At 52.3% G+C, this 12,261-nt stretch overlaps 1 protein-coding gene across 2 annotated transcripts in view; it reads right to left on the reverse strand.

The window, feature by feature from the left end:
* Nucleotides 1–451: 451 nt before the first annotated feature.
* PRDM11 (PR/SET domain 11) overlaps nucleotides 452–12,261 on the reverse strand; it is a 95,765-nt gene continuing 83,955 nt past the window's right edge. For both annotated transcript variants that reach the window (XM_056138311.1, XM_056138322.1), the window contains exons 6-8: nucleotides 10,472–10,659; nucleotides 4,388–5,014; nucleotides 452–2,976 (exon numbers count right to left, since the gene is read on the reverse strand). In XM_056138311.1, the coding sequence (XP_055994286.1) occupies nucleotides 812–2,976; nucleotides 4,388–5,014; nucleotides 10,472–10,659 (2,980 nt within the window). In that variant the 3' untranslated portion in view covers nucleotides 452–811. The remainder of the gene's footprint in view (nucleotides 2,977–4,387; nucleotides 5,015–10,471; nucleotides 10,660–12,261) is intronic.

A 12,261-nucleotide genomic window follows, 5' to 3' on the forward strand; every position in this document is an offset into this window, starting at 1 on the left:
GTTTTTCCCTCAGCCGTGGACCTGAATATATATGTGTTTTATCCTGTCCAGAGTTCCTTTTTTCTCCTGGCCCTGGGGGTTTCAAGCTCAGTGGAAAGGCAAAGATTACTTTCCAAATAATGGGTAATATCTTTAGAATCCAGCATGCCAAGTGGCAGGGAGCCAGCCACCCAGGGACAGGAAAGGGGACTGAGATGGAGCGGTGGATGTCACAGTTTACCAACACTTGCGTTTCTGAGACAGTGTGGGTACCCTCACAAGAGAGAGAACAGATATCTCTCATCGCAAGTCTGGTGGGCTCAAGGGAGTCATCCCAGATCTGATATGAGTGCATGGACTCAGAAGTCTAGAGGCCACCATGGAAAATCCAAGCAAATGAGGAAAGAAAAGGCAAGAATATAAATTTGAACCTCACATGCCCTCCCTCACCAACGAAAACACAAACAACAACAAAAAAAGAGCTACCTAAGGGTGACACTAGCTTATGCTGTCGGAAGTGTGTGTATGGGGGGTGGTCATGCGTGGCCCCGGCACGTGCTTCTGCATTGTGGAAATGAGTTGCCACCTAGTTGCAGCTGCCACATTTTGTAGACAAGAGTTCGCTTCCAATACTTTTCCTCTGAAAGCTCCCAGCAGCTTCAGGTGGATGCATCACCGTGGTTTAAAAAAATTTTTTTTCAGTGTGGGTTTATATATATATATATATAATAATAATATAATATAATATATATTTATATAATATATCAAAGCTTATGAGTAGAGAGATTAAAAAAATATTCAACAGCTTAGTGAACTCTGCATCGCCAACTCCTTACATGTCTGGGTAGAATTCTGCCCCATGGTCCACGGCATGCAGCATCGGCTTCTGCTCCAGCGCTGACATCCGGCTGAGCACCTCGGCCGACAGCGTGTAGCTGTTGCCTGACTTCTCCTCGAACCAGCTGTCCAGAGCCCTCTTGGCATCGAAGTTGGCAATGGGTGGTCCATTCACAGCAATGGTCAGCAGGTCACTGAGCTGTTCCAGGGTGAGCCGGGAGCGGTGATTCTTGCGCACCCGCTGCAGAGCATTGCGGCCCTTCTCACAGCATGCCGTGGATGTGGGCAGAACTTTCAGGACCTGAATTATCTTATTCAAGAGTGGAAACCGCTGCTTGTACTTGCCCACATGGCCAATGAGGTCTTTGAAGCCATTCTTGGCATAGTAATCAGCCTTCAGTTCCCGCCACTCCATCAGTAGGCTCCCCCGAGGATCCAGGCCCTCCCGGCACACATCCCGGGAGAAAGTGGGAATGGCCTCCAGGTGGTCGAAGATTTGAACCATGTCCTCTTTGCCATAGCTCACAAGCTCCTCGCTGCTCCGGGGCCAGGTGGCCAGGTCAAACACCTGGCAGGCCTTCACAAAGATCCGGCTGCGGGAATCGAACCTCTGAGCCAGGATCACCTGAGTCTTCTGGCAGATCTTCTCCCGGATGGACTGGAACTTGGCCTCAGCCACCCGGAGATTCTTCATGGCAATCCCATTGAAACTCTCCCGGAAATTCTCCTCAAACTCCTGCAGGTACTCCCCGGGAGAGTCAGCCAGCCGACTGATCTCCTGGATGGACTCCTCAATCTTGTCATCCACCTGGGACACGAGGAGGTACTCGCCTTGGAAGACATAGGCCAGACGTGAGAGCACCGCAATCACATCCAGGAGGAAGTAGATGAGCTTCATGGACTGGTAGTCCATGAGGAACTGTAGCAGGGCCAGGGCAATGGCCGAGGCGTCTGCCCGCTGTGTCTGGCTGCTGACATCCTTGAGGTGCGCCACCACCTCCAGATAGTCCTTGATGAGAGCGTTGAGCACATTCTGCTCACCGATGATCCACCTCACGGCACGGATGTCCCCCAGGAACTCCGTCTCCTCGCAGAGCGTGGAGGCTGTGGCACGCAGCTCCCCCATGAGGCGCGGCGAGTAGCGGTAGAAGCTGAGCAGTTGCTTGAGGTTGTTCTCCAGCTCCTCCAGGCACGGCAGCTCCTTCCCGCTGATGGCATCCAGGACCTCCAAGTGTGGTCGGTGCACCATGAAGGGCAGGCACAGCAGCCATGGCAGCGTCTTACGGATGGTCATGAACATGCTGGCACGCAGGCTGGCCGTGACGTGGGCCCCATCCACGCCCAGGCCCACCGTAGGCTTCTCATCCTGCAACCGGATGCCCAAGGTAGCAAAGGCCCGGTCAAGTGCCTGCAGGTAGCTCTCCGTGCTGGAGAAGCCCAGTTCCTGTAGGGACAGGAACTCAGTGGCCGGTGGCCCATCACTGCTGGTGTACTGAACATAGACAGCCACTGTGTCGGCCAGTAGGTCATCACTCTGGCCATCCAGGATGATGCTGAGGCAGGGCGACTGGCGGAGCCGCTCTACCAGGTCCTCTCGCAGCGCCCGCGCGATGTGGTGGATGAGGATCTGGCAGTCACCCTCGTTCATGTACTGGTCCACCACCTTGAGCTCACACTTCCTTAGCAGCTCAGCCAGCGGTCGGAAGTCCAGGTAGGGCCGGCCCTCGAGGGCCAGGTGGTAGGCGGTGTTGAAGAGGAGGGTCATGTTGCGGCACATCTCCTCTGTCTTCTCAGGGTGCATGCGCAGTTTGTAGAGCTGCAGGCACTTCTTGTGCAGATTGCTCTGGCTGTGCAACTTGATGGTGTGGATTTTAAACTGCTTGGAGCCGATGATGAAGGCCGACGTGCGCGAGGACTGCACCGTGTACTGGCGGCACACATGGCACCACATCTCATTGAGGGTGGGTGAGTAACGCAGGAACCAAAATTTCTTTAGCCACTCCTGCTTAAAGCGCCGGATCCGGCGCCCGGTAGCTGAAGACATCTTAGAGGGCTCATCGGTGGCTGTCATCATGTCATTGGAGACAGATTCGTCAGCCGAGTCGACTTCCTGGTCATCATCTTCCATGAGGACGGGGCCAGAGACCAGGCTCTCAGAGGCTGAAAGACAGATGTGAAAGAGGCATTTACCCTGGGAGGGAAAACACAGACTTCTCCACCAGGAACAGGAAGCACTGCCCTTTTTTTTTTTTAATCTTGATGCCACACTGGCAATGCTCAAGGGTTACTCTTAGCTCTGTGCTCAGGAGTCATTCCTGATGGTGCTCTGAGAACCATATGGGATGCTGAGGATTGAACCCGGGTTGACCATATGCAAGGCAAGAGCCCTACCTGTTGTACTATTGCTCCAGCCAAGAACTGCCCTGTCAAACAAGTTGGTGTAACAGACATACCTATACCTTAGATGGATTCCCAACCTTGTGTAAATACAGTGGCTGGGGTTTCTCTACCTACAGTAGCCTCTGGGCTCCAGGTTGCCTGTTCCTACCCAACACCCCACACCCCCCAGGAGATGCTGGACTCTCTTTGCTCCATTTCAACTTAATGTTGGATGAGAGCACATGCAACATCATAGAATCACTGGGCAAGGATGCTGAGGATTTGCTCCCCACAATTACTGTGGTCCTGGGAGGCATGCTACCTTCCAGATGATGCACAAGTGATTTCAGGAGCAAAATACAGCTCATGGAAGCTGCGTGCTTTAAATAACAGAAATGCATCATTCTGAGCTTGGGGGCATCGTTCTGAGCTCGGTTAAAATAAGAGGTGCTTACAGAAAGCCTCAGGTACTGATACAGACTGAGAAACACTGCTGGGGTGTTGAACAAGTCTCAAAGACCCAGAGTCAAGAGGCAGGGTAAAGGCAGGCATGCAGTTCCCTGGGTCCCTGTCCTTCTAAAACACCCTTGGGATTACAACAGCTGTTTAGAAAAGTGATGAATTGGAAAGACCCAGAGAACTCCCCCAGGATCCCCTGACTGGGGCTAGGGAGAAAGATGGTGGCCTTTAGAACTGGGTCGGGCCAGAAAGATTGCTCACGAGGTCAAGCCCTCACCTGTGCAACACCCTGAATTTGATCCCGGACACCGCATGGCATCAGGCTGGGTGTAGCTCAGGTAATAGGCCCCCACAGCCAGGAGAGGCTCCAGGCCTCCTGGGCAGTACTAGAGGTTGACCCTATTTTTTAAAAAAAAATTAAATATTGAGCCCTCGGGCCCAAATGAGTCCATCAGAGAAAGGCCACGGGTTAAGAACACAGCACACAACCCTCCAACAGTGGAACTTCCTTTATTGATTAGTTGGGTACAAGGAAACATAGTGGATGAGATCCTGTGGGAGCTGCAGAACAGAGGGCAGAGGTACCCCGAGGTGAGGGTTCTGGCAGGGGCCCACCTCCGAGCTCCATTTCAAGCGTGTCCCCGAAGGTGGCTCCCAAGGAGCTTGCAGGCCCCCTGCACACTGCCCACTGAGCCTCTTCCCTCCGACAACCGTCTCATCCATACCAACTTACCTGCAGGATCTGAGAACCCGGGGAGCTCCAGTACCTGTGCGGGTAGGACGGGGGGCTCAGGGAGCTTCCCGGACTTAAGCATGTCCAGTTCTGCCTGCAGTTCCCGGACCTTCTTCTTGAGGCGAATACAGTTGGGGCAAAAGGAAGTGGTGGGCAGCTCATGGGGGTCAGAGGCCAGCGAGGCCTCCACGGGACTGTCGGCTTTGAAGGATGCAGGCTCCTCTTCCTCGTCCTCCATCGGGCCTGGCTCCTGAGAAGCCCCTGCGGCCATCTTCCAGGCCCCATCCCCCTGGGTCCAGCTGACATTCTGTAGGCCATGAGCCACGGGCACAGTACAATGGCTATAGGCATCGTCCTGATACTTGGGGACCTTCCTGATGACCAATGAAGTGCTCAGGGCCAGCTGGCGGGCCTCCGCCTTGGCAGACTCCAGTGAGGCCTCCAGCACATCCTTGAAGATGAGGTCGATCTTCTTCTTCTTGGTCTGGGGGTGTGCGTCCCCCTCATCGAAGCTGCGCTTGTAAGGACTCTTGCCCTGTCTCAACACCGGGAGCTGAAGGGGGCACCGCAGGTCTTCCGGGTTATCCAGAGCCTGCTCAGCCTTCTCCCTCTGCAACTGCTTCTCTCCTAGGAAGGAAAACCAGGCGGTGAGGAAGTAGGGGGGACAGCTCTGAGAGGGGGCACCCATGAAAACCAGGCAGGTCTCCCTACAGGAGAGCTGCCCACCACCTGGCCCTGGGTCTGGCCTCATGGGGCTGGGCAAAAAAAACAAGAGCAGGAACCCTCAGAGGAGCCGGCACTGGCCGGAAGAAGAGGATGTGCTCCTCTTTATGGAGGCGATTTCCATGACGGGCCACATCTGTCAGTGGAGAGCAGGCGCTGGGGGAAGGCTGGGGTGGCTCTTTCAGAGGGGCCTGGTGGTCTGTGATTCCAAATGATGACACCCCGTCATACATCAGGGCTGGGAGAGTGTGGATGTCTTCAGCACCCCCTGTTCCTCCCCACCCTCCATCCCAGCTGGGAATACGATGGCGCCTTCAACTTAGTAACAGGTACGCACTACACCCGGCATCCCACTCAGCCCTCGTCCCTGACTGGAGTCCAAGGGGGAGCCCCCGTCCTTTTCAATCCCTCGGGACAGCCAGAGCTGCACGGCCGGAAGCTTTAATCTGGTGGGAAGCCAAGCCCCGCCCCTGAGGAGGCGTGAGCCAGTCAGGAAGTGGAAACTCGAGCCCCTAGAGAAGTGTCAGCCTATCAGGAAGCGGGCGCCTGTCTGGACGCCACCGGAAGCCACCCGAAGCCACCGGAAGTTGCCGGAAGCCGTGCCTGTGAGGGCGCAGAAGCTTGAGCCTGACAGGAAGCGTGACCGCCTCGGGAGGTGTGACCCTCTGGGGAAGCCAGAGCCCGTGCCAAAACCAGACCCTTCAGGAAGCAGAAGTGGGAGCAGCGAGGGCCCCAAGGCGGCGGCCCCGACCAAGGCCAACAGCAGCATGGCCGCACTGACCACTGGGGCTTTATCCAGACACGGCCCGGCCTCCTGTCCCCACAAGCCACGTTAGCCCCGTCTGCCACGAGAGCGGCCTCGGAGACCTCGGTGAGCTCCCCAGCCAAGTGCCGTCGGGGTGGTGCTTAAGACAGCCCAAGCCCCAGAAGTGGGGGTACTGCGAGGCCGGATGCTGACGGGGGGACCCTCAGAAGGGCCTGACAGCGGTCTAGAGAGCCCAGAAAGGCTCCCCTTTTCCCAGTCAGGGACACTCGCCTTGTTGCAAGTATGCCGGATGGCGGCCCCTTCTGTCTCCCCACCCCCCACCACCAATGTTTCATGGGCTCAACCCTCTGAGGAAAGGTGCCGGGGTCACAGGAGCAACTGGGATGTCCCTGACAGGCATCAATGGACTCTCTACAGTACCCATGAAAGGGGGTCAACTGTTCAGGGTCCCCCGTGTCTGTCTTGACATGGGTGTGTAAGAAACAATCTTGTATCCGGGGCTCCTGAGACTCAGGTTGCAGCCCACACATCTCCAGGAGGAGGTGAGGGGCAGAATGGGGAGGGATGAAGAGACATTATAAAACAAGGGAATACCCTCTCAAAAAAGACAGGATGGGGTGGGGGGAAGAGGAGTGTACAGAGAGAGAGAGAAAGAGTACAGAGGGTAAGGCATTTGTCTTGCATGCAGCTGACCCCGTTTCAATCCTCAGCATCCAATATGCTCCCCTGAGCACCACCAGGAGTAATTCCCAGATTCAGGAGTAACCCCTGAGCATAGCTGGGTGTAGGCCAAAAACCACAATAAGAAAAAAACCAAAGCCACTTGTGAGTATTATAAATCAGATGCAACACCTGCCCATTCAATTCTAGCACCCAAGGGTCAGTGGCCTTTCACTTTCTTGGGGGCCAGTGTGGGAGTGGGGTGGTCCAAGCCACACAGTGCCAAGGATTCCACAGGGATTCTCACATCTCCTTGCATAAGCTGATCTTTCTGGACTCAGCACATTATGGGAATCTGTAGGCCTGGGTGGACCTTTCTTTTGGCATTTGAGTCGAATGCCATAAAAATTGGGGCAGGGGCTGGAACTATAGTACAGAAAGTATAGGACTTGCTTTGTAGGTGGCCAACTCGGATTTGATTCCCAGCACCATATGTGGTCCCTCAAACCCTGCCAGAAGTGATCTCTGAGCTCAGAGCCAGGAATAACCCTGAGTACCAAGCCGTGATCCAGAAAATAAAAACACATGAGCAAATACTGAGCATATCAGAGGCATACTGAGGGCTCTTCCCATCCGCTCCAGCTCCTGAGGGTGTGACATGAATAAAGGAGAAAGGCTGGGGGTAGATGGGAGGGTGTTGGTGTCGGGGTGGGCTGACCAGAGGCAGATGCTTGCCTGCTTCTATTTTTCCCTAACTGGAGGGTTTGACATGGAGATGTCAAGCCTACCAAGAGATAGGCTTGACATCTACCTGAGCACAGAGCCAGGAGCAAGCCCTGAGCACTGCCAGGTGTGACCCCCAAATGGGCTTGATTCAGGGAGGAGGAGGGGTTTAAGTTTAGCCCAGACAAAAAGGAAGTGAGATGGTTGCAATCTCTCTGTTCTAAAAGGGAGAGGAAACAACCCGGTGTTCCCTTCACTTCTGCCTACTAGTGAACCATGGGAGCTATAGATTCAGGTGCCCTGTGCCAAGTTATCACTAAGACAAGGCTGATGTATAGAGAATCTTCATGCACGGTCACTTTCTGGGATTATTTTTGGCACTCATGAATAAACTATACTGGCAAAGGCTGTCAAAGATGGGGAAAGAGGCTTCCAAGTGGTCAACATAAGCCCAATGTGTTTCTGAGTAAAACTACTGCTTAGGATCCATGAGCCCCTAACAATGGTTAGGCTGGCACACTTTCAAACCCCTTTTTGTTCTTCTGCCCAATGCAATACTTTCGCTAATTATTAACTGTGCTTTTTATTAGAGAAAAACATCTTTATACAAATATATTTTGATGGGATGAGGAGATAGCACAGCGAATAGGGCACTTGCCTTGCATGTGGCTGACCCAGATTTGATCCCCACCATCCCATATGGTTCCCCGAGCCATGCCAAGAGTGATCCATGAGCACAAAGTAAGCCCTGAGGAGTAAATGCCAAGTACTGCCAGGTGTTGGCCAAAACCAACTCCCCTCCCCGCCAAAAAAAAGGGTATTATGAGGGCCCAAGCAATAGTAAAGAAGTTAATGTGCTTTGTGGGCAGCTTCAGTTCAATCCCTAGCACCACATGGACGCCTGAGCACCACCACCAGATACAGCTCAATACCCCTGCCCCCAGTGCACTTTGAAAGCAGTGAACTTTTACATAGCAGTTTGTGTTCACTGAAACTAACCTGCTATCAGTAAAGCATTCTTTCTTGCTTAGATATTACACATATACATACACATATAGAGAAAACATCACAAAATTAATGCCTCAAAGTGGATTCAATTACATGGTTTCTGAATCCATGTACTTAGATTTACCCAGTTCCTAAAAGATCTGAGAAATCATCCATCCTCTTCTCAGGAAGTAGTTCTGGGCTCCAACTAGTGTCTCTACTTTTAGAAGCTAATAATGTACTGCCTGCTTTTTATTAGGGGTCCATTCTCTAACTACAAAGCAAGGCCATTTTATGATTGAACAGGTACTCCCCCGTGCAGAGCAGACTCTGCCACTTGAGTCAAAGAATCCTCGAATAGAACCAAATCTGCCTGAGCTCTAGGCAGAAGACACTCATCTGAAGGGCCTGAGTGATGTGCATGGTAGCCCCCAAACTCCCAGCATTCAGAGCAGCCCCCTCCCACTGTGACCTAGCGTTCTCTCCCAGTCTCCTCCCTGTTCTCTGACTTTTCCATTACTTCATTTCCTCCTCAGCCTGGGCAGGAATGAACAGACATTACTTCCTGCTCATTTCCCCTTTGTCAGTCATAACTCCTGGAACCCCTCCTGAAAGCATCTTCCCCTCTCTGTGCCTCCCCTTGGGACTCAGGGCTCTCTGGGTAAGATGGACAGGAGGACGATGTGCTGCATCACAGTGTTTTGGAGGAGACACATTAAAAAGAAGACATCGCACACCCAGAAGAATTCGGGAAGATGATTGCCACAGGACGGAACCTGGGTCTGCCGACAGGACTTCTCACATTTTTCTTTTCCTCTGGAGGCAGGATCTGTTGGCGACTTCAGGACCATCTTCATTCGCTTCTTTTTATCCATTGAGCAAGGTTCAAGGAGCACCTGCCATGCATCAGACTCTTACACCAGGCCTCTCCAGGAGGTCACACAGAAGCCAGGGTAAGCTTAGCAAGGAAAGTCTGTGCCTCAGGAACTGCCACTCACCTAGCCCTGAGATCCACAGAGGGACAAGAGATGAGTGTCTAGAGTCTCTATGGCTCCTCCGATAATCAGATGCCTTGTAACCAAGTCAGGCAGCCACTGGCATGAATTCAGGGTCCATAATTTGCTTTGTTCTGTTTTTTTTTAATTAATTCATTTCAGTGGGCCACCCCCACCCTGCTTTTCATCGTCTCATTCATACTCCAAATAGAGACTGTTTCTGATAAGATCGCTGATGAGGCTTGGGAACAGCCTTGGTTCCTGAGACCCAGTGGACACTGGTTATTTGGATGTGGGGGTTCAGTGCAAGGAAGGGCACTGGAAGAAGAGCCTGAGGGGTTCCCCTTTGCCATGGCAAGAATGAGGATGGAGTCCAGAGGCAAAGGACTCCTGACCATGCAGTGTTTGAAACCTCTGTCAGCCAACTCAGCTTGTTGCAGTGGAGCTCGGGTGGAAATGCACCCACCAAGTCATCTCCCAGACAGGCCCCCTCCACCCTGCCCTCCAACCTTTGCTTGTAATAAAGACAGTTGTCTCAGCCTTAGGACTGCCAGGAACGGGAAGAGCAGGAAGCAGGTGAGATACTAGTTTTGGCTGGGAGGTCATGTGACATTGTGGGTCACTGTGTTTAGAGCTTGGGCACAGGCAAATGTGGGTAAGAACACTGGGAGCCTCAGTGAGTCACTGTATTTGTGTAAACCTCAATTTCTCCACTGAGAAATTGGTTAAGATGGCGACAGTCATCCACATGGGAGCTTTACTATGAAAAGTTTACCATAGAGGATTTACAAAGTTCTGCATAGACTTTTTCATCCACAGGTATGTCACCATCTAATTTTACCTGCCCTCAGATAGGGTGCTATCATTGTGATCATTATGTGGGACCCAGAACACAGGCCTGGCACACTGTAAGTGCTTTCCATACCACCTATTTCTGAAGCTCTTTACAGGATTTTTCCACCCACTGGAATTGGGCCAACAGGAGCAACTGTGATTAAATGTCTCTGCTTGGCTTTGTTCTCTCCCTGATACTCCAAGATGTCTAAAAGAAGGGTATCCGGGACCATTTCTAAAGGCCGCAGCCCAGCTCAGAACCCTCTCAGTCTTGGCATCAGCTGTTCCCTGGGATCCCTCTGAGTGTCCCTGTGATGGGGTATCCTGCATTTCCTGCATCCTTAGCCAGGCCCTAGAGCCACATCTCCGGCCTCCCCGGGGCTCCGTGGCGCTCACCTCTCACAAGGTTGCGGTGGATGGTCTCCTGGGACATACTGTGCAGGCGCTTCATGTAGTCCTCACTGTACCACACCCGCAGCCGCTCCCCAGGCCGGATGTCCCTGCACGTGCGGAAGTAGATGCGCTCGCTGTGCTGGAAGGCCAGCAGGTTCTGCTCCCTCTCCTCCCGCGAGATGACCACGTACCTGGGGATGAGGGGGACAGGTGAGAAGGTGGAGGCCACCCCTGAGTGAGCACCTGCTGGTGTGGGGCAGGCATGGATGATTAGACAACACCCCCAAACACCAGGGAGTGGTTCCCTCCAGGGATGACTTTCCCCCCAGTCCCATGTTCCAAATGTGGTTGTTGTGTAGGAGCTGAGGTGATCCTCAGAACCCCTCATGAGTTCTGTCTTCTAAGACTGAAGATGCCCTCCTGACACTGTCTCCCAGGTTAGGGTAAGCAGAAGATTTAACCATATATGAAGGGGGCAGTGCCTCTGGGCAACTCATCACTAACTTGTAACTTAACCACAGGGCTGCCCAGATACCCACAGACCTCAGAGGTGGTATGGGTGAGGCCCTTGAACTGTCTGGGTCTCTCACAAAGCCTTGGAGAAATGACCTAGTGCCAAGATTGCTCAAGAGATCAATACATGCAAAAGATCAAAATCTTTAAAATTAGGGCTAAGTGTTGATCCTGAGCACTGCTGGGTGTGATCTCTAAACCAGGAGTCAGCCCTGAGCAATGCCCAATGTGACCCCAAAGCTCCGCCAAAAAACAATCTTTCAAAATAGAGGGTCTGATGGGGGCAGATGAGGAAGGTATGCACAGGAGGCAAGCAAAGGGTGGTAACCGCGGCTTAAGTCAAAGTTATCCCAAGATGCTCCACACTGGAGTGACCTCTATCCCAGCCCAGCGTGTGCTTCCCTTCCTTTATTTGGGCTCTGTCTCTTGTCTCTGTGCTCACTCTTTCTCTCGCTCCCTTCCCCTCCCTTTCTCCTTTCACATTACCTAAATAAAACTGTTTACTTCATTTTTTAAAAGTAATTTTTAAGACAGCAGACTGAGCTCAGCTAATAAATAGGAGATTCGCTTTGAGGTCCATTCTTTTCGCTACTTGGTCCTTGTCCTGAAAAGCACCAACTCAGCAATGCCCAGAAAACATTTGAAGTCCAGCCAAGTCCTCAGAATGAAATGGCATTCCAGTTTCCAATCCAACCTGCCTCCTCATTCACCTCAGGCAACATCTCATGGCGGGGGAGTGCGGGGGGGGGGGGGGGGGTGGTGGGGGGGGATGACAAAAGAGCAAAAAGGAATTATCTGGTGGAATCATCTGGTGTTCTCAGCTCTGTACTGACATGTGTCTAGGAAATTTCTCGTTAAAACTCAACTTCCCTTCTTGATACCTTGTCTCAAAAAAACAGTGAGGAGGTCAAAGTCTGTTCAACTAGAGTAGCCCAGAGATTGATAGTTGGAGCCTAAACATTGCGGGGGGAAAAATAATCATTCACAGGAAAAATCTGAACGGATCACAAACAAGTGAGGTACTCAGTGCCACTGCTTGGAAACAAACACATCTTTCCAGTCCCATCTGTACTGTTTTTGTTGATGATAACACTTCTGGTGAGAAAGGTGGGGTGAAAGGTGGATCCCCCTTTGAATAGTCAAGAATGAGCTGTTACAATCCTTGGGGGAAATAAATGGCCAACATGGATTTGAAGCTGTCCTTGACAGCCATGCTCATGGCTGGATTATTCACAAGGCAAATGAGTGTGGATAGGGGGTAGAGAAACCCAATGTGGTGC

Source organism: Sorex fumeus, unplaced genomic scaffold (genome assembly GCF_029834395.1).
Source record: "Sorex fumeus unplaced genomic scaffold, SorFum_2.1 ptg000007l, whole genome shotgun sequence".
Taxonomy (NCBI): Eukaryota; Metazoa; Chordata; class Mammalia; order Eulipotyphla; family Soricidae; genus Sorex; species Sorex fumeus.